Below are 21,206 nucleotides of genomic sequence, written 5' to 3'. Positions count from 1 at the left end.
ACCTGGACGTCTGGCTCATCCGCGCCAAGACGAAGGAGCTCGCCGTGGTCCACACGGCAAGGACCGTCCAACTCCTCACGGACCTGGGATTCTCCGTGAACTACACCAAATCCCACCTGGTGCCCGCGCAAGTCGCACTGTTTCTGGGAGCGAGGCTCGACACAGTGTCCCTTCTGGCCTCCCCGTCGGAGGAGAGGACCAGGACCATCTTGGGCAAGGTGCAACGGATGCTGGTGGCCGACGCGGCCAAAGTGAGATCCATCAAGTCCCTCCTCGGGATGATGTCTTCCTGCATCTACCTCATTCCCATGTGCAGGCTCCGGATGCGCCCGTTGCAAGAATTCCTGGATGCGCGCTGGATCCAGACGACGGGCAGCTTCGAGGAAAGGATCAAGCTCGACGAGAGTTTCCGGCGAGCGATACGGTGGTGGGGCACCCGCGCGCATCTGACGGCGGGCATGGACTTCCAGACCCCAGCCCACCAGGAGACTGTGACCACGGATGCCTCCCTGGAAGGGTGGGGAGCGCACACCGAAAATCTGCACGCGAGGGGACTCTGGCTCCCGACGGAGAAGTCCCTGCATATCAACGTCCTGGAGCTCCGTGCAGTGTTTTGGGCCCTCAGGTCCTTCCTTCCGTCCCTGAAGGGCAAGGTGGTGAGGATCTTCACCGACAACACCACCACCATGTTTTACATCAGGAAACAGGGCGGAACCAGGTCCCCAGCGCTGTCCAAGGAGGCGCAGGACCTGTGGCATTGGGCCGTCGCCCAAGGGATTTTTCTGGTGCCGTTTCATCTGGCAGGGATAAAAAACACCATCGCCGACTCACTCAGCAGGGAGCTGCGCTCGTGCCACGAGTGGGAACTACGGCAGGATCTAGTGGATCGCCTCTTCCGACGGTGGGGCACACCCCAGATCGACCTGTTCGCGACGGCGACGAACACCAAGTGCCGGAGGTTCGCCAGCAGGTTTCCCCAGACGAGGAGCATGGGCGATGCTTTCTCGTTCCCCTGGGAGGGCCTGTTCCTCTACGCGTTCCCTCCCTTGCCTCTGCTAATCCGGCTCGTCAACCAGCTCAAGAGGTCACGGTGCAGGATGATCCTCGTCGCACCTGCGTGGCCGAGGCAGATATGGTTCCCGGACCTTCTGGACTTGTCAGCGTCCCCGCCGATCAAGCTGCCGGCGGACGCAGACCTACTCTCCAGGGAAAGAGGCGCCATCCTCCACCACGACCCGAAGTCGCTGAACTTGCAGGCCTGGCTCCTGCAGCGCTAGAGTTTGGAGGATACGACATACCGGCCGATTGCAGAGAGGTTCTTGCAAAGGCCAGGGCGTCCTCGACTCTTAAATGCTACGGACACAAATGGAAGAGGTTCTCTGTCTGGTGCCACGCACAGAAGATTAACCCTCTACGGATTACGGCTCCCCAAGTACTGCCGTACCTGCTGACGCTGGCCAAAGCTGGACTGGCACACGCGTCCATCAAGATTCATCTTGCTGCGATCTCCCGATACACCAGAACCACGGGGCGGACGTCCTTGTGGTCTCATCGTCTGGTGAAAGAGTTCATGAAGGGACTATTCAGATCGTTCCCGCCGGTGAAGGCTCCGGCCCCGGCGTGGGAGCTCAACGTGGTGCTGACCAAGCTCATGGGACCTCCGTTCGAGCCTCTGCACTCGGCCCCGTTGAAGTTTCTATCGTGGAAGACAGCTTTTCTCGTGGCCATCACCTCCGCACGACGAGTGGGTGAGATCCAGGCCCTTTCCTGCAAGGCCCCGTACTTGACTTTCCACGACACGAGGGTAGTGCTCAGGACGCACCCCTCCTTCATGCCCAAGGTACCGTCGGACTTCCATCTCAACGAACCCTTGGTGTTACCTGTGTTCTTCCCGTCGCCTTCGTCGCCGGCTGAGAGGACTTTGCACTCGCTGGATGTAGCTAGAGCGCTGAAGTTCTACTTGGATCGCACGAAGGGTTTTCGGAAGACGTCACAACTCTTTGTGAACTTTGGACCTGTCAATCAGGGGAAGGCTCTCTCGAAGGCTTCCATCTCCAGATGGCTCTCCGGCTGTATCATGTACTGTCACCGGTTGGCAAACCGACCGCTGCCTGGCCGTCCGAGAGCCCATTCCACCAGAGCGATCGCAGCTACCACGGCGTTCCTATCTGGTGTGCCCCTGCTGGACATATGCAGGGCTGCTACGTGGAGGTCGACGCACACCTTCACGAAATTCTACTGCGTCGACCGGGATTCCAGGGAGGAGTCCAGGGTCGGCCAAGCAGTGCTGCGCAACCTGTTCGCCTGAGGTGAGCCTGGTGAGGAGGTAAGATGCTTAATGTTGAGTTGATGTGATGCTTAATGTTGAGCCTTTGCCACCTCCCGTGGTTGTGCATGTGTGTACTGCTATGTATTCTTTATTCATGAGCATGTGAATCCATGCCAGACCCCATGCTGGAGAAGGAACAAGTTACTTACCTGTAACTGTTGTTCTCCAGCATGGGTCTGGCATGGATTCACATGCGAACCCTCCCGCCTACCCCTCTGCGGCTCTTCACTTGGTCATACTGCCACTTCACGTGCTTCCAAATCTGAAGATGGCTGCCAGAGGCGGTGCTTAGGTAGAGGGCAGTCATTGGCTGTGGTCAGTATGACGCAGAGACCAGTGATTGGTTATTGCTACGAAAGACAGATCAGAAACGAAACTGATACTGGTTTTTTTCTTTACCGAGGATTCCCAGCCTGACGACGGGGAATATTCATGAGCATGTGAATCCATGCCAGACCCATGCTGGAGAACAACAGTTACAGGTAAGTAACTTGTTCCTTATTTATAATTTCTCCCATTGGATACTCCATGAATTCAAAAAAATATTAACATACCTGAATGTTTAATTTCAGAAGAGACCATGGTTAGGGAACTGCATGGCACCCTACAATCAGCTAGTGGGGTAGACACCTCCCCAGAACTAGATATTGGGAAACCGGACCCAGCTGATCATGCAGATGCATTTTACAGAAGCTAAATATCCAGGCTAGTGGAATTCCTGGGATGGAGTAGACCAGCTCCAAGACGACCTGACTGACATATTGGACAAAGACCCTTAATGTGACCCTATTTTACCATTCTACGTGGCACTGCAAAAAAGGGTTGCAGCAAACTGGGAGGCTCCAGAGTGCAGCCCGGCAATAACCAAAAATCGAACAAAAAAAATACAGGCCATACAGTAGCAACACTGGCTACCTATCAATACAACAGTTCCCCCCGATATGGATGACAAACGCATTGATTATTGCGCAAAGAAAGTCTTTTCTGCAAGCAGTATGGCTTTAAAGTCTGCTAATTCCACATGTGCCTTTGCAAAGTTACATTCGCCCTGGGGGACTGCAAATTAATGGCGGCTGATCACATCCCTGAAGGTGAGGAAAGCGACTGGTTCATGAACCCGATAACGGATGGCAATGAGGCCATGTGTGAGTCTCTATCGGGTCTGGACACTATTGTTGTACAACCCAGACTACTTAACATGCCCTTTGATGGCTCCCATTTATTTGGAAAAAGGTCGGCGAAAGCCTTGAAAAGCTGCAGACCTCAAAGGCGGAAGCCAAGTCATGTCCCGCAGCCACAGCCTTTTCACCGCAGCGGATCATCTTGGAGGCGTAGGTCTTTTCGAAAATACACAGTTGGAAGAGTGAGAGGACAGGCTGGTCAAAGAGGACAGAGGAGATTCACTCGTGGCGCAAAGCCCGCCCAAGCAGCGGCATCTTTACCATCAGCCGCTACTTCAGCCACCTCAAAACCTCTCTAAGGTCAAGACCTCGGTGGGAGGCAGACTGTCACAGCATCTGAAAGAATGGCAAGTTATTACTTTGGATGCATGGGCACTGGAAACAGTAGCCCAGGGTTACTGCCTCCCCTTTATACAAAGGCCTCAGGATCATCCACCAGGAAACCATTTGCTAAATGTTCCAGATTAATTCCTGTTGCAAGAAATGTTGGACCCTGCTAGAGAAAGGTGCTATAGAACCAGTAGGAGGAACATAGGATGGTATTCTGCTCATGTCTTAATCCCCAAGAAGGACGGAGGACTGAGACCTATCTTGGACTTGAGATGCTTGAACAAGTTTCTTAGGAAGGACAAGTTCAAAATGGTCACACTTTCTCAGATCCTTCAAGCCCTCCAGCTCCAGGATTGGATGGTATTGTTGGACCTTCAGGATGCTTACTTTCATGTGCCAATCATCACAAGCACAGGAAGTTCCTGAGTTTCGCCATTGGTGGTTCTCATTTTGAGTTTCGAGTTCTGCCATTCGAGCTGACCTCCGCCCCAAGGGTTTTCACCAAGTTAATGGCAGTGGTGGCAGCAAGTCTCAGGACAGGGGGCGGGATTCACGTCTATCCCTACCTGGACGATTGGCTGATCAGGCCACGTTCAACCGAACGGGCCCAAGAACATCTCAGTATCACCTGCGACTCCCTCCACTGACTGGGGTTCTCCCTCCATTACAAGAAGTCTCACACAATACTATCTCAGAGACTCCAGTTTATTGGAGCAGTACTGGATGCATCCTTGGGGGTAAAACCTTGCCAACTGAGGTGAGGTCGGAAGACATTATGCAGATGTTCACCAAATTCAGAGTGCCCAACGCCTTCCGGCCTTCGGCTTTTTGAGGTTGCGCGGCCTCATGGCATTGTGCATTATTCTGATGCCAGAGGCTTGCCTGAGAATGAGATCTTCAATGGGGTCTCAGAACACAGTGATCCCAATTCTCAGCCAGGATTGTCAGACGACCGTCAGATTTCGAGCAGAGTCTCACAGGACCTTCTGTAGTGGGCCTGCGAGGACAACATTTTGAAATGAGAACCTTTTGCCAACCATGTCTGGAGATAACCATAGTGACGGACGCCTCACTCACAGGGTGGGGAGCCCACACTAACGATCTGACAATCAGTTGTTCGTATCCATTGGAGTCCTAACTCCATATCAAGCTTTTAGAGCTGAGGGCAATCGGACTAGCATCTGAAAGCCTTTCTGTCCTCTGTACAGGGAAAGAATGTCCTGATAATGACTAACAACACAGTGGCCATGTACTACCTCAACAAGAGAGGAGAGGTGTGGGGTCACTACCACTGTGCAGAGAAGCAATGAATCTCTGATTCTGGGCAATTCAAGGAGTCTCTCTATCGACAGTTCACCCAGCCGGAGAAGAGAACACAACGGCAGACTCTCTAGGCAGGTAGAGCAGTCTTCCACGAGTGGGAACTAGCTCAGGAAGTCCTTCAAGAGATCTTCACCCTTTGGGGAATTCCTGAAGTGAATCTTTTCGCAGCCAGTGTCAACCGGAAGTGCGAACTGTCTTGAGGAGCTCTAGGGCACACGTTTGTAGTGGACTGGGAGTTTCCACTACTGTACGCGTTTTCTCTAGTCCCCGTCATTCCTCACGTGAACAAGGGGTTGAGAAAGTTCGGGAAATCCATGATCCTAATTGCTGCAGATTGGACCAGGAGGACGTGGCACTCGGACCTTCTGGACATGTCCATCTGTCCTCTAATACGTCTTCCACAAAGAAGAGGACCTTCTCTCGTGAGAGGATGGTCGGCTTCTCCATCCAGAGTTCAAGATACTCTGCCTTGACGCATCATTTCTGAGAGGCTGAGGTACAAGGATTGGGACCTCCGGATGATGTAATGGAGACTTGGCTTTTGGCCAGAAGGCCAGCAACAAAATCCTTATACCGCTGCTGTTGGAACAAGTTTTGCAGGTGATGTACGAAGGAGGATGTTGACCCTTTTCAATTCGATATACCTATGGTATCTTTTCTACTTCATTTGGCAAATCTGGGGCTCCAGATTGGAGCAATCTATGGTTATCTAGCAGCACTTTTCATATTCAAGCGCACCTATGAAGCGGCATCCTATTTCAAAATACCCTTAATAATTCCGTTTCTTAAAGGACTCACAAATGTTTTTCCTCCTACACCGTTCCAAGTACAAATTTAGGACCTGAACTTGGCTTTAAAGTTTTTGACGTGCGCTCCTTTCGAGCCACTCCATTCCTGCCTATAAGGCTGCTAACTTAAAAACCATTTAGTTAGTAGCAATAACATCAGCCCGCAGAGTGAGTGAGTTGCAGGCATTATCCTGTAAACCTCAGTTTACCACTTTTTACAAGGATAAGGTTGTCCTTAAGGTCAAACCCTCTTTTCTACCTAAGATTGTGTCGGATTACCATTCAGCACAGAAAATTGTGCTTCCGGCCTTCTATCCTCCACCTCATCCTTGCAAGGAAGAGGAAAGATTCTATAGACTTGATCCGAGGAGCGCTCTAAGCTTTTATATTTCAAGGATGGCAAAGTTGCGACAGCACAACCAACTTTTCATTGGATACACAGGACACAAACAGACACAAATGGACCCTATCTAGATGGATCGTACTGGCAATTTCAGAGTGCTACAAGCTCGCTGGTAAAGATCCACCAGAAGGTTTAAGGGAATCATTCCACTAGGGGCATGGCAACTTCCTCTGCCCTTTAGCGGGGAGTTCCGATAAAGGACAGAGGACATCTGTGAGGCAGCTACCTAGTCCACGTTCCACACGTTAATAAAACATTGTTTAGACACTTTTAATAATGAAGGAAGATTTGGGAAGGCAGTTTTATGCTCCATTCTGGACAAACAACTCTCAATTCGTACTCCTTCCTACACAAGAACCTAATACTCCTTTGGGAGTCTCCTCATAAAATGAGGAATACATGGGATGACACAATCCATTTGAAGAACAAGTTACTTACCCATGGTAACGTTCTTTAGACTGGATGTTCCTCCCTTGTATTCCTCATCGCCCTCCAACCTACCCCACTGCAGAATTTCCAAGCTTTAGACCGTGCGCTCTTTTAAGGTCTTATAATTTAAAGGCACTTAACAAGGCCGGTAATTTTGCATATGGGTGGTGAAAAAACGGAACTGAAGCCAACTGGCGCTGCTCCTCGTATGTATACTCGGCGGTAACATCAGCCAAGATGGAGGCCCTTGAGGGACATAGTCGACCATCTTGATTCACAGCGCCCTATGCCGAGAGAAAATGGTTTCTGCAGCAGCTGTAGCTGGAAACGAAGATATCATAAAATGAGGAATATGTGGAAGGAACATCCAGTCGAAAGAACGTTATCAGGGGTAAGTAACTTGTTCTTCTGTACTTACTATGCACCATTTTAGAAAGCGACCAACCATATGCAAACGAGCATTGGCAAAGCTAATGGGCGTCGCTTTGCAAACGTGGACTAAGACTTGATTTTGTCCTATGGGGGTTTTACGAAATCTTGCCCTCTACATTTGCAACAGTTTGCCAGTCACATTCTGATGTAATTACCAGATGTTCAAGGCTCTAGCAAAGCAAGGTCGTTTACCAAGGTTCAAGGGATGTTGCCACCCGGTAATGGCCCAAGGATGGGGGTGTTATTGCTATTCTAACATTCTACCCAATTAGGGTAGACTGTTCTGTTGAAAACTAGAAGACAAAGGTGAAACAATGGAATGTTGTGACAAAGGACTTAGCCCCATATTATTGCCCTATGTTGGTGCATTCTCTGCTAAGGAACGGTCTACATTCCAATGTTCTAATTGCCTTCCCTCTTTCCTTTTTAGCCTTTGCAGTCGGCCCCGTGAATATGACTCTGGATTAGCGGTGAATGGAAATATGCTGTCTTTCACCTCACACCTTCCTCATTGCTTCTTCCCTTCCCTCTACCTACAATTATTCCCCCCCCCCACATGCACTTTGACGAGACTAGTTATCTTGCAGTGTGCTACACATTTTAACTAAAACAATTGTTTTGTTTGCCTCTTCGGGTTAGTACATTTGTACTGTGACGCATTATGTCTAGTGTTTGCCCTCTGTCACACCTTGGTTAATGTTTGGGCTCTTTGCTGCTTCAATGTTTGTGTCTTGTTGCTGTAACATCTCATGGCTGGTGTATTTTTATGCTTCGTGTTTGTGCTGTATGCTACTTCATATTTAGTGTTTGTGTAAAATTAGGCACGCCCAAGGAACTAGAGTAGTTGATGATTTGGGGGTTCAGAAGTCAAATCTAATTGCAAGCAGGATACCAATTGCTCAGGTCTCCCAATACCGAATGATCAAAAAATACAAACACAAAATATAACCTTGAACGATTTTCCGTGATGTTTTCAGGATTTGAAGTCTCCACCTCTCTTTGAAATTAATGTCAGGGGAGCTCCTGCTGCACAACATTTGGAAGCCACAGAACTACCCATTCCTCCTACACTTTAAATCCCTTTAATTACAAGGTAATTATGCCCCTAGATATCCGACTTGCCACAGCAGCTATTGACGGGGTACTCCGATGCCAAACAACGTACTTGGAAGCCATTCCCGCCTGCAGTGAAATAGTGTTTCTTTATTGTTGGTGGTTTACTGTTTATCCATACGTTTTGTCCTTTCTTTATCCCCTCTCCAAACCTAGTGCAAACAATTTTGCGTTGAAAGGAAAACGGAAAACTCTGAATGCTGGCGATGTTTTAGCTGCCATGGAGGAGATGGAATTCCAGCGGTTTTTGAACCCTTTAAAAGACTCTCTGGAAGGTAAGTACGGTTCTTTGATACTAAATATGGCCTTCCCCAGGATCCCGTTTTTAATGTTGATACTCAGCTTACAAACATATAATCACTAGCGATGCAAAGGGTTATAAATCTGTTGAATAATTCTAAACTAAGTGCACCTGTAGGATGACCTGGTAGGTATATATAGTGATGCCCCCGTTGTCGAGGTCTGACTGGAACGTTAACAAGATGGGCAACTGTGTGTGCTGAGAAATTAATCTAGATGGGACAACCCCATACTCATCTAAGTAGGAATCACAAAGTACCTCAAACTATAGTTTTCTTGGAAGAAGTCTGAAAACTAATACTTTCTCCAGCATGGGGTCAGGCATGGATTCACATGCTCATGAATATTCCCCGTCGTCAGGCTGGGAATCCTCGGTAAAGAAAAAACCAGTATCAGTTTCGTTTCTGATCTGTCTTTCGTAGTAATATCCAATCACTGGTCTCTGCGTCATACTGACCACAGCCAATGACTGCCCTCTACCTAAGCACCGCCTCTGGCAGCCATCTTCAGATTTTTACCGCACGTTCATGTGTTGGGATCCTCGTGCTATTGCCCTCGAGCGTTAGTGCTATTTTTTCACGTTTTTTCTCAAAAACTTCGTTTTTTCGGTCAAAAGAGCCTCAAGCTCCACCGACTCTCCATCCGATCAACGGGGACCCGTGTCGGATTCGTCTGCGCCCCTCAAGGGTGAAGATTTCGTCGAGCTACGCTTCTTGGAGGACTCCAGAAGTTTCTCAGGCCCGGACATGGCCCAGGAGAAGGGATGCTCGACGCCCGGAAAGCTGTTCAGGGTCTGCCCTGGATGCCAGCTGCAGAACGTCTTTAAGGAGGACGAACACTCCTTTTGTCTCTACTGCCTACATGAGGACAAGACGCACGTGGAGAAGGACTGTGCGTTTTGCGGCAACATGTCGGAGCGGACCATGAAGGACCGCCATCAACGTCTCGCCAACTGGCTGGAAGGGAAGAGCCCGTCAGGCGAGAAGAAGAAGAAGAAATCAGAGCGGTCTTCTAAGACCTTTGAGGACGCCCCGGCGACGGGGGCCCAACACAAGGCAAAGCACCGTGAGTCCGCTGGCACCGGGAGCGCCGAACGGTCGGGCTCTACGGGCGCCAGGCAGGGCGCACCCTCCCCGGCACCATCAACCACGAGCCAACGCTCTGGGTCGGGTAAGAGGAAGGCCGAGCACCCGGCGAAGCTCCTGGAGAGGCCCCGGTCGAGCTCGAAGGCCCCATCGGAGGGGGAGCGAGGCAGTGTCCCCCACCTCAAGGATAAGGCGGTGAGCACACCTAAGGTGGTGAAGGCCTTAATCCATCCAGCCAAGCCCTCTATCGAAACTGTCGCGGCGGCCCTGGCTCAGCCTGTGGGGGCTACACCAGTGGTGGCGACCTCGGGGCTCAGAGTCTCCCTGCCACCTCGGAGGGAGTCCTCTTTTGTGCCCATCGATAGGGCCCCCGTGAAATCCCCCGTGGGGAAGAAAAAGGGGGGGGCAGGGCGTCGTCGTAGATTCGGCCTCAACCTCGGAGGAGGAGCTGGTCGAAGTCTTAAGCCACGGCCTCGGCGTGGAAGAAGACCGGCCCGTCGGGATGGATCCCGACGCAGGCGACGACGACATCATCGAGGGTACCGACGGGGCCCCTGATCGCCCGTCGGATTCCCCTCTGCCAGCGCCGCGAGACAGCTCGGCGGCCATTTTGTTGGCTATACAGTCCTTATGCTCAGAGATAAGGACGAGACTACCGTTGCCGACGGAACCTCTCCCGTCGGGGGACCCAGAACCGGGACCTTCTGGTGTTCCCCCTACCAAGAAAAGAAGGATCCACCCTCCGCCTCCTTTTCAGCCGTCGCGCCCTTTCCAGCCCTCCTCCCCGTCCACCCGAGGGGATGATACGGGGACTGACACGGCAGCGACGGGTACGGACGACGAGGTATACGACGAGGATGTACCGTCGTCGCCTCCCACCAGGGCTTCTCCGCCCGACGAGATTGGATCGTTCCACTCCATGATCACCAGGGCATCCGAGCTTTTCCAACTCTGCCCTGAGGAGAAGAAGGAAGGTTTCCTTTATCAGCGGCGCGAGGCCAAGAGGAAGACGGTCCTCTCAGTGCCTCTATTGGACGACATTTGGGATGAGGGCCTCACCCTCCTCAAGAACCCTTCCACGACGCCAGCTAGAAGGGACCGGTACGAGAAGAAGTACCGGGTCCCGGACACGGCCCCCCTGTGCCTCCGGGCGCAGCCTACCCCGGACTCCGTCGTCTCCGCGGCAGCCAGGAAAAAAGCGGGGGGGGGTGCGGCCTCCACATCGACTTCCCCACCGGACGGCGAGGGAAAGAAATTGGACGCTATGGGACGCAGAGTCATCTCGTCTGCGGCGACGACGATTAAAGCGGCCAACGCCTTGGCTATCGTGGCCCGCTACGACAGGGAGCTCTGGTACAAACTGGCTCCCCTACTGGACTTCTTGCCGGACGACAAGAGGGCAGAGGCCCTGGAGATCCTGCAGGAAGGTGAGGTGGCTTCGGACCACGCCATTACCGTTGCGACGGACATCGCCGACACCGGGTTCCGCCAGTTGGGCAACGGCATTTGCCTTAGGCGGCGTGGATGGCTCAAGGCTACGGACTTCCGTCAAGACGTTCAGACCAGAGTCCTGGACATGCCCTTCGATGGGAACAACCTGTTTGGGAAAACAGTAGACGATTCCCTTCAGGCCATTAAAGCGGACACCGAGACGGCCCGGGCCCTTTGAGTTCTGCAACAACGACGGACGCCCTTTCGGAGCAGCGGAGGCAAGGGCGCCTCCAAAAGTTCAGGCGGCGGTTTCTCCACCTACCGTCAAGCGGCCGCTCGTCGGCTCAGGAGGCCTACAGAGGACGAGGCAAGTCTGGCGGACCCCGCCGTCGTCGCCAAGGAGGTCAAGGCGGCAAAGCCTCGTTGAAGCAGGATTGAACCGACCGTGGGGTCGGGCCCCCACCGAAGCACCCCGGTGGGAGGCCGGCTGGCGAGATTCGTCAGCGTGTGGGAGTCCATCTCCACCGACCGTTGGGTGCTGGACGCCTTGGCCCGGGGCCACGCGCTCGAATTTCAAAGAAGGTGTCCGCGCGTCCCCCCGTGGCCAGGAAAGAACTTCACGTCCCTCAACTTCTCCTGGAGCTAAAGGCGATGCTGAGGAAGGGCGCCATCGAACTCGTCCCAAAGAGACTTCGGGGCTCCGGAGTTTACTCGAGATACTTCCTCGTGAAGAAGAAGACGGGGGGGATGGCGCCCCATCCTGGACCTGCGACGTCTGAACAAGTTCATCAAGGCGCAAAAGTTCCGGATGGTCACCCTCCAGCACGTCCTGGGTCAGCTGGAGGAAGGAGACTTCCTGTCGTCGTTGGATTTGGAGGATGCCTACTTCCATATTCCCATCCTAAAGGGGCACCGAAAATTCCTCAGGTTTGTGGTCCAAGGGCGTCACTACCAGTTCAAAGCCCTCCCCTTCGGACTACGGTCGGCCCCCAGGGTATTCACCAAGTGCCTCGCACCGGTGGCGGTGCAGCTGCGCCGCGAGGGGATCCACGTCTACCCCTACCTGGACGACTGGCTCATCCGAGCCAAGTCGAGGGAGCTCGCCCTGGATCACACGGCAAGGACCGTCCGACTTCTCACGGACCTGGGATTCTCCGTGAACTACGCCAAGTCTCACCTGGTACCCGCGCAAAACGCACTGTTTCTGGGAGCGAAGCTCGACACAGTGTCTCTTCTGGCCTCCCCGTCGGAGGAAAGGACCAGGTCCATCCTGGGCAAGGTACAGCGGATGTTGGTTTCCGACGCGGCCAAGGTGAGGTCCATCAAGTCCCTCCTCGGAATGTCGTCTTCCTGCATCTACCTCATTCCCATGTGCAGGCTCCGGATGCGCCCGTTGCAGGAGTTCCTGGACGCGCGCTGGATCCAAACGACGGGCAGCTTCGAGGAGAGGATCACACTCGACGAGAGTTTCCGCCGAGCGGTCCGGTGGTGGGGCAACCGCACGCATCTGACGGCGGGTATGGACTTCCAGACCCCAGATCACCAGGAGACAGTGACCACCGATGCCTCCCTGGAAGGGTGGGGAGCGCACACCGAAAATCTGCACGCGAGAGGCCTTTGGCTCCCGACGGAGAAGTCCCTCCATATCAACGTCCTGGAGCTCCGTGCAGTGTTCTGGGCCCTCAGGTCCTTCCTTCCGTCCCTCAAGGGCAAGGTGGTGAGGATCTTCACCGACAACACCACCACCATGTTTTACATCAGGAAACAGGGCGGAACCAGGTCCCCAGCGCTGTCCAAGGAGGCGCAGGACCTGTGGCATTGGGCCGTCGCCCAAAGGATGTTTCTGGTGCCGTTTCATCTGGCAGGGATAAAAAAACACCATCGCCGACTCACTCAGCAGGGAGCTGCGCTCGTGCCACGAGTGGGAACTACGGCAGGATCTAGTGGATCGCCTCTTCCGACGGTGGGGCACACCCCAGATCGACCTGTTCGCGACGGCGACGAACTCCAAGTGCCGGAGGTTCGCCAGCAGGTTTCCCCAGGCGAGGAGCATGGGCGATGCCTTCTCGTTCCCCTGGGAGGGCCTGTTCCTCTACGCGTTCCCTCCTTTGCCACTGCTAATCCGGCTCGTCAACCAGCTCAAGAGGTCACGGTGCAGGATGATCCTCGTCGCACCTGCGTGGCCGAGGCAGATATGGTTCCCGGACCTTCTGGACTTGTCAGCGTCCCCGCCAATCAAGCTGCCGGTGGACGCGGATCTTCTCTCCAGGGAAGGAGGCGCCATCCTCCACCACGACCCGAAATCGCTGAACTTGCAGGCCTGGCTCCTGCAGCGCTAGAGTTTGGAGGATACGACATACCGGCCGACTGCAGAGAGGTTCTTGCAAAGGCCAGGGCGTCCTCGACTCTTAAATGCTACGGACACAAATGGAAGAGGTTCTCTGTCTGGTGCCACGCACAGAAGATTAACCCTCTACGGATTACGGCTCCCCAGGTACTGCCGTACCTGCTGACGCTGGCCAAAGCTGGACTGGCACACGCGTCCATCAAGATTCATCTTGCTCCGATCTCCCGATACACCAGAACCACGGGCCGGACATCCTTGTGGTCTCATCGTCTGGTGAAAGAGTTCATGAAGGGACTGTTCAGATCGTTCCCGCCGGTGAAGGCTCCGGCCCCGGCGTGGGAGCTCAACGTGGTGCTGACCAAGCTCATGGGACCTCCGTTCGAGCCTCTGCACTCGGCCCCGTTGAAGTTTCTGTCGTGGAAAGCAGCGTTTCTTGTGGCCATCACCTCCGCACGACGGGTGGGAGAGATCCAGGCCCTTTCATGCAAGGCCCCGTACTTGACTTTTCACGACACGAGGGTAGTGCTCAGGACGCACCCCTCCTTCATGCCCAAGGTACCGTCGGACTTCCATCTCAACGAACCCTTGGTGTTGCCTGTGTTCTTCCCGTCGCCTTCGTCGCCGGCTGAGAGGACTTTGCACTCGCTGGATGTGGCTAGAGCGCTGAAGTTCTACGTGGACCGTACGAAGTGTTTTCGGAAGACGTCACAACTCTTTGTGAACTTTGGACCTGTCAATCAGGGGAAGGCTCTCTCGAAGGCTTCCATTTCCAGATGGCTCTCCGGCTGTATCATGTACTGTCATCGGTTGGCAAACCGACCGCTGCCTGGCCGTCCGAGAGCCCATTCCACCAGAGCGATCGCAGCTACCACGGCGTTCCTTTCTGGTGTGCCCCTGCTGGACATATGCAGGGCTGCTACGTGGAGGTCGACGCACACCTTCACGAAATTCTACTGCGTCGATCGGGATTCCAGGGAGGAGTCCAGGGTCGGCCAAGCAGTGCTGCGCAACCTGTTCGCCTGAGGTGAGCCTGGTGAGGAGGTAAGATGCTTAATGTTGAGTTGGATGTACTGCTTAATGTTGAGCCTTTGCCACCTCCCGTGGTTGTGCATGTGTGTACTGCTATGTATTCTTTATTCATGAGCATGTGAATCCATGCCAGACCCCATGCTGGAGAAGGAACAAGTTACTTACCTGTAACTGTTGTTCTCCAGCATGGGTCTGGCATGGATTCACATGCGAACCCTCCCGCCTACCCCTCTGCGGCTCTTCACTTGGTCATACTGCCACTTCACGTGCTTCCAAATCTGAAGATGGCTGCCAGAGGCGGTGCTTAGGTAGAGGGCAGTCATTGGCTGTGGTCAGTATGACGCAGAGACCAGTGATTGGATATTACTACGAAAGACAGATCAGAAACGAAACTGATACTGGTTTTTTCTTTACCGAGGATTCCCAGCCTGACGACGGGGAATATTCATGAGCATGTGAATCCATGCCAGACCCATGCTGGAGAACAACAGTTACAGGTAAGTAACTTGTTCCTTACGTAGTTTTCATATTTTGTATCAAAATGTTTTGGCGTAATGAATCATTGTGAATGCATAAATCTTTTGAACTCCAACTTCAACACCTGGCATTTTATTTCTTTTTCCTGTTTCTCCTTTTGTTATTACTCATTTATGTTGCATTAATTCTTCAAATGCTATGCATCTAAAACTGAATTGTTTTTCTGGGCCTTGAAACTAGACCTGAAAACAAGTCCTTATATGGCTAACAAAACATGACTCTCTACTATTTAGTATTTGGTTGTTCACGGTTTATTATTGTGCTACTAATCACGTCTGGTAGAGCTGGTACTTAAGGGCAGAGAAGGATAACCATGCCAGTCTACCGTGCCCACTTTTCTGCCTTCTTTAAGCAGCAGACCCTAACTGCCTAAAATTGCATTTTCTGTAGATTTCAATTCATTTAAGGAGTCAATGCTTAAATATCCTGTCCATGTCCTAATCGACTGTAGTGGCATCCCAGAGGCTCCAACTACCTTTGTGCACTATTTCATAGTCTACTGATTGGTTCCTATAGCCCACAGATTGGTCATGCCATTCCAAGGCTACTGGCAGCGAGTGCCCTATGACAGGCCAGGTGGATTTATGAACTAACACTTCTACGTAACATACTCATATGTACGAGCACAAGCACGACACTGGTTATTATGGTTTCATGGACCCCACCGGATTGGCTGTACTGGGGTGTTACAGGCCTTTACACCTTGTTAAACAACCTTGCTGCACTTTACCTTTAATTTGGTTTTCAATGCACATAACATTATGTACGGCCTTTCGGAACTGGTCTATAATGCTTGATTAGCAAATTGATTCAATTGTAGATAATCTCTGGTATAGACCTCATTTAGAACATTCTGACTTGAGCAGCAGCCTTACAAGCAGCAAATAAACCAATGTCTTCAGCTGTGTAATGGTGGAGACGAGCATGTGTAGTCCAATTCTCCCAAATTAAACTGCAATCAAACTCGAAATGTGTAACTTTCTTTTGTTATTGTGCCATGTCCATTAAATTAACATTACAATATACGTGTGTTCACATTCCCCCCATAAAACGTACCTTTTTTTATTTTCACATCTCCATGTGCTAATAGCCCTAAAGACTTCAGGAGGAGTCCTAATCTTTAGTCCTCCGCTTTGCCTCGGGCAATAAAAGTGGGCCATTAACCTGAAATTATGAATCCTGCTGCAGCCTACAAACAAATTTTCTGAGAATTTTCAGAAACTGCATTTTCCAGCAAATGCACCTTTTCAGGTGTTTTCTATTTACCATATTACATGTTTGTACTTATTTAATTATCTCCAAATGTTTACAGTATTATGATCATATCAAAGCTTACAGATGTATTTAATTTTCTATTGATACTTCTGCCTATGAATTAGTTTCACTTTTTTTAACGTTTCTTTTTTTAATCTAGTTATGTGAAGGGGAAATTGCATCTTTGTTACTTCCCTAAAATATATGCAGCATACGGCATTTGTGTGAGATTAACTCGATGATTCTCTCTCAACCATGACTGTCTGGTTTTGGGGTAGTAATGGCTTCAAACCAAAACTTGGGCTTTACCTGACGCTAAGAATACATGGGAGGACTGTGGAGTTACTTCACCTTTCATTAGCGGGAGTTACCTACCTAATGAAGTGTTCCAGTTCTCTTGAATACACTTTAACCCAAAATCTTAATGTGCTTTAATGTCAAGATTGAAACTACTAATTCTTCGTTTGCTTGCTCTGCTGACATCTGTTGTTTGTCATGTAACACTACTTAACGTTATGTGTAGGCCATATGGTTCATGTTGCTTCTCATTTAGGCTCATCTTGATCCTGTATTCGGTTATGGTGCCCACAGTATTAGTTACCAAGGTTCCAGAGAAGCTCTTATTAATTACTTTAAAAAAAAGATAAATACTACTGATCCCAAAGTGGAAAATAGGTTTGACATGAATAAGAAGTGTGCACAGTTAGATATGTTTGATATGATAAGTCATTTGTGGAGCTTGTGGATCTGCTTAAATCAGATGCTCTGCATAGTAGCACTTCTAGTGGAAGTCGCAGAGTATTACAAGTTCTGATGCTTGTTAAACTGCTTAGAATCGCATGCTGTGCATATGGTCCGACATCCAGTGGTAACTGCAGAGTATTGCATCTTGTCTTTCGGGGACCGAAAGGGGACGTTGGCATCGGCGTCTGTAACACTATCCCTATCGTGATGTGTAGTGTACCCAAAATCCCTCACGCGCCGAGGTCCCTCGGATTGTTTTTTTCCACCCAGAGAACTGGTCGCCCTATTGCGGAGCTCTTTCATAAGAGACATTGTTATACCTTGTTGATCGACTGTCGGTTTTCCCTGATAGTAGCTTCGACGGTGCTTCCTGTGCTACGCTGAAGACAACGGGGGACTTTCAACACCTAAGATTGCAGTGGACTTCAACCCCTACACTCCGGCGGCAGAGCCGTCCACGTGGCCGGGCCCTCTGGCCGGCCTACACAGTAGGGAGAGTGGAGTCAGGGTGGTCATATCCTTTTAGCTATGTCTCTCCTCGTTCCCCCTCTTTGCCCTCTAGGTCTGGTCATCGTCTTTATTAACTTTCGCTATGGAAAGGACACCATTTAGGTTTTGCCCCTCTTGCAGAGCCAGGTACCATTGGAAGGACAACGAAGCACGGTGCGTGGCCTGTAGACTCCATGGACCTAAAACGCCTAAGGAGCGCCGCGTTAAGCGGTGGCCACCTATGAGATGTCGCGGGCTGGATCTTTATTTCCCCCACCGTCGCCCCCGCTGAAAGTAACAGGGGAACTAGTGATGACCAGGCATCCGTGTCGGATGGCATCGACCTCATGACGGACACCTCTAGGTCCGCCACGTCGTCCCTGACCCCGCTATGCCTGGCGCGAGTCACGCTATAGGGAAAACACCCGGCAACAAGGGCGTTCAAGATGAGAAACGCACTAAACACACCTGCCCCAGTTGAAACTGGCGAAAGCGCCGACGGGACCGCTGAAAATTTCAACGGAATCCTCTGATCCTCGGGATCAACAGCCTTCCCAGCATCCGCAGCAGCGTCTTGCGACTGGGCCTTTATATAAAATAAGGGCACTCACTCCAAGCCACATTCGGCCGTCGAAGCGCGCCCGTCTGACGCTCTGAGGCTCTGGTATGGGAAAAATCTACCGCTAGGCCTCCTAGTCGCCTGGTAGTACAAAAATCTACCGCTAGACCTCCTAGTCCTACGGCACGCCCCACTTCTCCGAACATCGCCGAAAGCATTGCTAGGATTACTTTGGCAGTGGGGCTGAAGCCTAAAGACGCAACAAAGCACAAGGAGAGGACTGCGGACATGACGAAAGACGCGCCGCAACTCCCCGAGGCTCAAGAAGATTACGAGGAGAGTCGGGAGCCTTTGGCTAGCTCTATGGGAAACACATTTTGGCTACATAGGGAGGAAAATGACCATTTTCCACCTTTTGGACCCTTCGGGTTCGTCTAAGTGGACCAAAAAGAAATGTGAAGGGTGCATGGACCGTTTGGAAAGGGTTGTTTCACTTTCAGGGCAGCCTACCCCCAAGAGACCTCAAGAAGACCTTCCCTTTGTGCCTGTTTCTAAATTTCCTAGAAATTTTGGACCTTCTCAAGAACAGTTCAATTCTATCCACCCAGAAGATGAGATCCAGATGGACACGTAACAGGACATTTATGAGAATACCTTCCTACAAGACTACACTGTGGATGATGAGGCGGATCCCACAGAAGGCTGGGAGTACTCTCACCAGGTTGATACCATGGGCACTCCTTACTCAAGACCAAGACACGGATGTCCTATGTTTGGATTCCCCTCCCTCCACTCCGGCTCGCCAAGATTCCCCAATGGACGATCAGATGTCATTCAGTGCCATTTTAAGAAAGGCGGCGGATTATTTTTTAATTATCTAGAAGTTTTGATGAAACTGTAATTTTATATGTGCATAACAGTGTTTTTGTCGTTTAATGTATTTTTTATTAATCCGAATAAACTTGTTTGACTAGAAAGGCGGCGGATTATTTTAAAATCGCCACCCAGGAAATGTTACGCTCACCTGGCTCCCACAGAGGCGTCGATCTGGACTGGACAGCTGCGGTCTCCACCAATGTGATGCGTAGGGCCGAGATGATGGACTGGCCCACCTAGCTTCGTTCGCTTGGCCCGTAGGAATATTCTTCTGCAAGTGGAGAAAGGGAATTAACCACCCGTGGAGTTGAGCGTAAATCCCCCCACCCCGCTGATCATCTTGGATGTTCCCTCTTATAGTCTCACCTGATGATTTGAAAAGATGAGCTCTCCATCCTGCATTGAGCACAGGGGCGCGTCGATGACCAGTTGCTTCACTGGCTCGAAGGAATTGGTGAGTTCCAGGACAATATTGACTCCGATATTCCCGGCAAGACGCCGTAAGTATGTAGTTCGTAAGAGTGCAAATGCCTGACTTTCACTCTTGTCCGATTCCTTGCAGGTTGCAGCTTCACCCTACTGAAGAGTTCCTCGTGGCAACCGGTAATGTTCTGGTAAGGATTTGTATTATCCAACACAGTTCGATAAAATAATGTCCATATGTAACCTGTTGCTTTCTCCCTTATTCAGGCGCTGAGAGAAAGTATGAAGTCTCGGGGAATAATGCCTCCGGCGGTAAAATTAGGTAAGTCTTTTGTGGTGAGGAGGGTTCCCCTTGTTAGTCCCTTGTTTCACCTTGCTGTCCTTTTGTTTCCCCTTAGGGGCCGGGGTTCGGCTAGGATGCAGTGGAAGCTGCGCCGACCCGTGAAGAATAGTACCTCTGGTGGTAAAATCAGGTAAGTCTATGGGGGGTATTCCTCTGTGTATTCCCTTGGCTCACCTTGCTGTTCTTGTCTTCTCCTTAGGTGCCGGAGTGCGGCGGTAACATGCAGGAGGATGCGGTGAAATGTGAAGATGCTGCGAAGGCCGGTGAGTTCAGCGCTGCAGCAGGCGAGGCGACGTGCATAAAATAACTTTTCTTCCAGCTCGAAGGCGCGATGGATCGGGAATTCAGGTAAGGATCAAAGGTATTGCTCTTGTTCTAACCTTTTCTCCTTCTTTCTCCCTTTTTCTAGGAGCTCCAAACTCGAGGCAGGCGTGGCAGAAGACTGGATGCAGACTTGCAGGCGCGGTGAGCGTTACGCTGCTGGATGGAGAATAACACGAAACGTGTGCTGCTCTTCGGGCGTGGTTTAAATAGCCTCCAAAGTAGTCCCAGGTAAGTATTCCTCCCCAGCCCCACTCGAGTAAAAAAAATAGTCCCTAGGTAAAGTAGTCCCTTCCAAGCCTCGTTTGACTTGGAGCTCTTGCAGCATGGTCTGCATCAGGTAAGTTTGCAGCATGGTCTGCATCAGGTAAGTTTTTTTCTATGAGCCTGGCGCCTGTGGCGCCAGGACTGACTCTCCATATGAGCCTGGCGCATTGGTGCCAGGACTGCACCCAAATAGCCCCTAGCGGGGGTTGTTGGGTTTGCTTGGGGTAATTTGATGCCTTCTTCCGGGGTTGCTGGACTTGGTCTGGGTCCCTGGGGGTAGGCATCATGACAGGAAGCCCTACCTCAACAAGGTTTCATGGAGGATATTCATAAAGGAAAAAGAAAACCTCCAGCCAAGCCATACCTCTCCTGAATTCCATTAAAAGTTGACTGGCTCCTTCCTTGGTCACACCAGCCCAGACTAGGGCAGTAAATCCAAGAGTGGAGAAATTATTTCGGCCATCGCCTACTGACCCTACATATATTAAAGGCCACTCCACCCCCGACTCCCTAGTGGTTACCACCACCCGGAAACGAGCGCGAGTACCCCTTGCTACGGGAGAGGCACTCCCCCCCCCCCCCCCCCCCCCCCCGATAAGGAGTCAGATTGTAAGCCTTGGGTAAGCGAATTACCACAGCAGCTGCTTTTACCACGCGCATAGCAAACGCTATGTTGCATACCAATTATGCCGATGCACAGTGGAACCTTATACAAGGTCACCAGGAGGTGCCTGAACCCGCAAAAACCAGATTACTCACCGTCGTGGCCGAGGGCAGACAGGTCAACCAAAATGTACTAAACAGTCTGGATACTGCAGAAACGGCAGGAAGATCCCTAGCTGAAGGCACCTTGCTCAAATGGCACACTTGGCT

At 51.4% G+C, this 21,206-nt stretch overlaps 1 protein-coding gene across 1 annotated transcript in view; it reads left to right on the top strand.

Moving 5' to 3' along the window:
- POLE3 (DNA polymerase epsilon 3, accessory subunit) overlaps positions 1-21,206 on the top strand; it is a 274,341-nt gene that overhangs the window by 141,428 nt on the left and 111,707 nt on the right. Inside the window, exon 4 of the mRNA XM_069609898.1 lies at positions 8,485-8,603. Within this exon, the coding sequence (XP_069465999.1) occupies positions 8,485-8,603 (119 nt within the window). The remainder of the gene's footprint in view (positions 1-8,484; positions 8,604-21,206) is intronic.

Source organism: Ambystoma mexicanum, chromosome 8 (genome assembly GCF_040938575.1).
Source record: "Ambystoma mexicanum isolate Mex_15411 chromosome 8, UKY_AmexF1_1, whole genome shotgun sequence".
NCBI lineage: Eukaryota > Metazoa > Chordata > Amphibia > Caudata > Ambystomatidae > Ambystoma > Ambystoma mexicanum.
The sequence above is the reverse complement of the archived record's forward strand: the minus strand, read 5'-3'. Positions and strand labels throughout refer to the sequence as shown.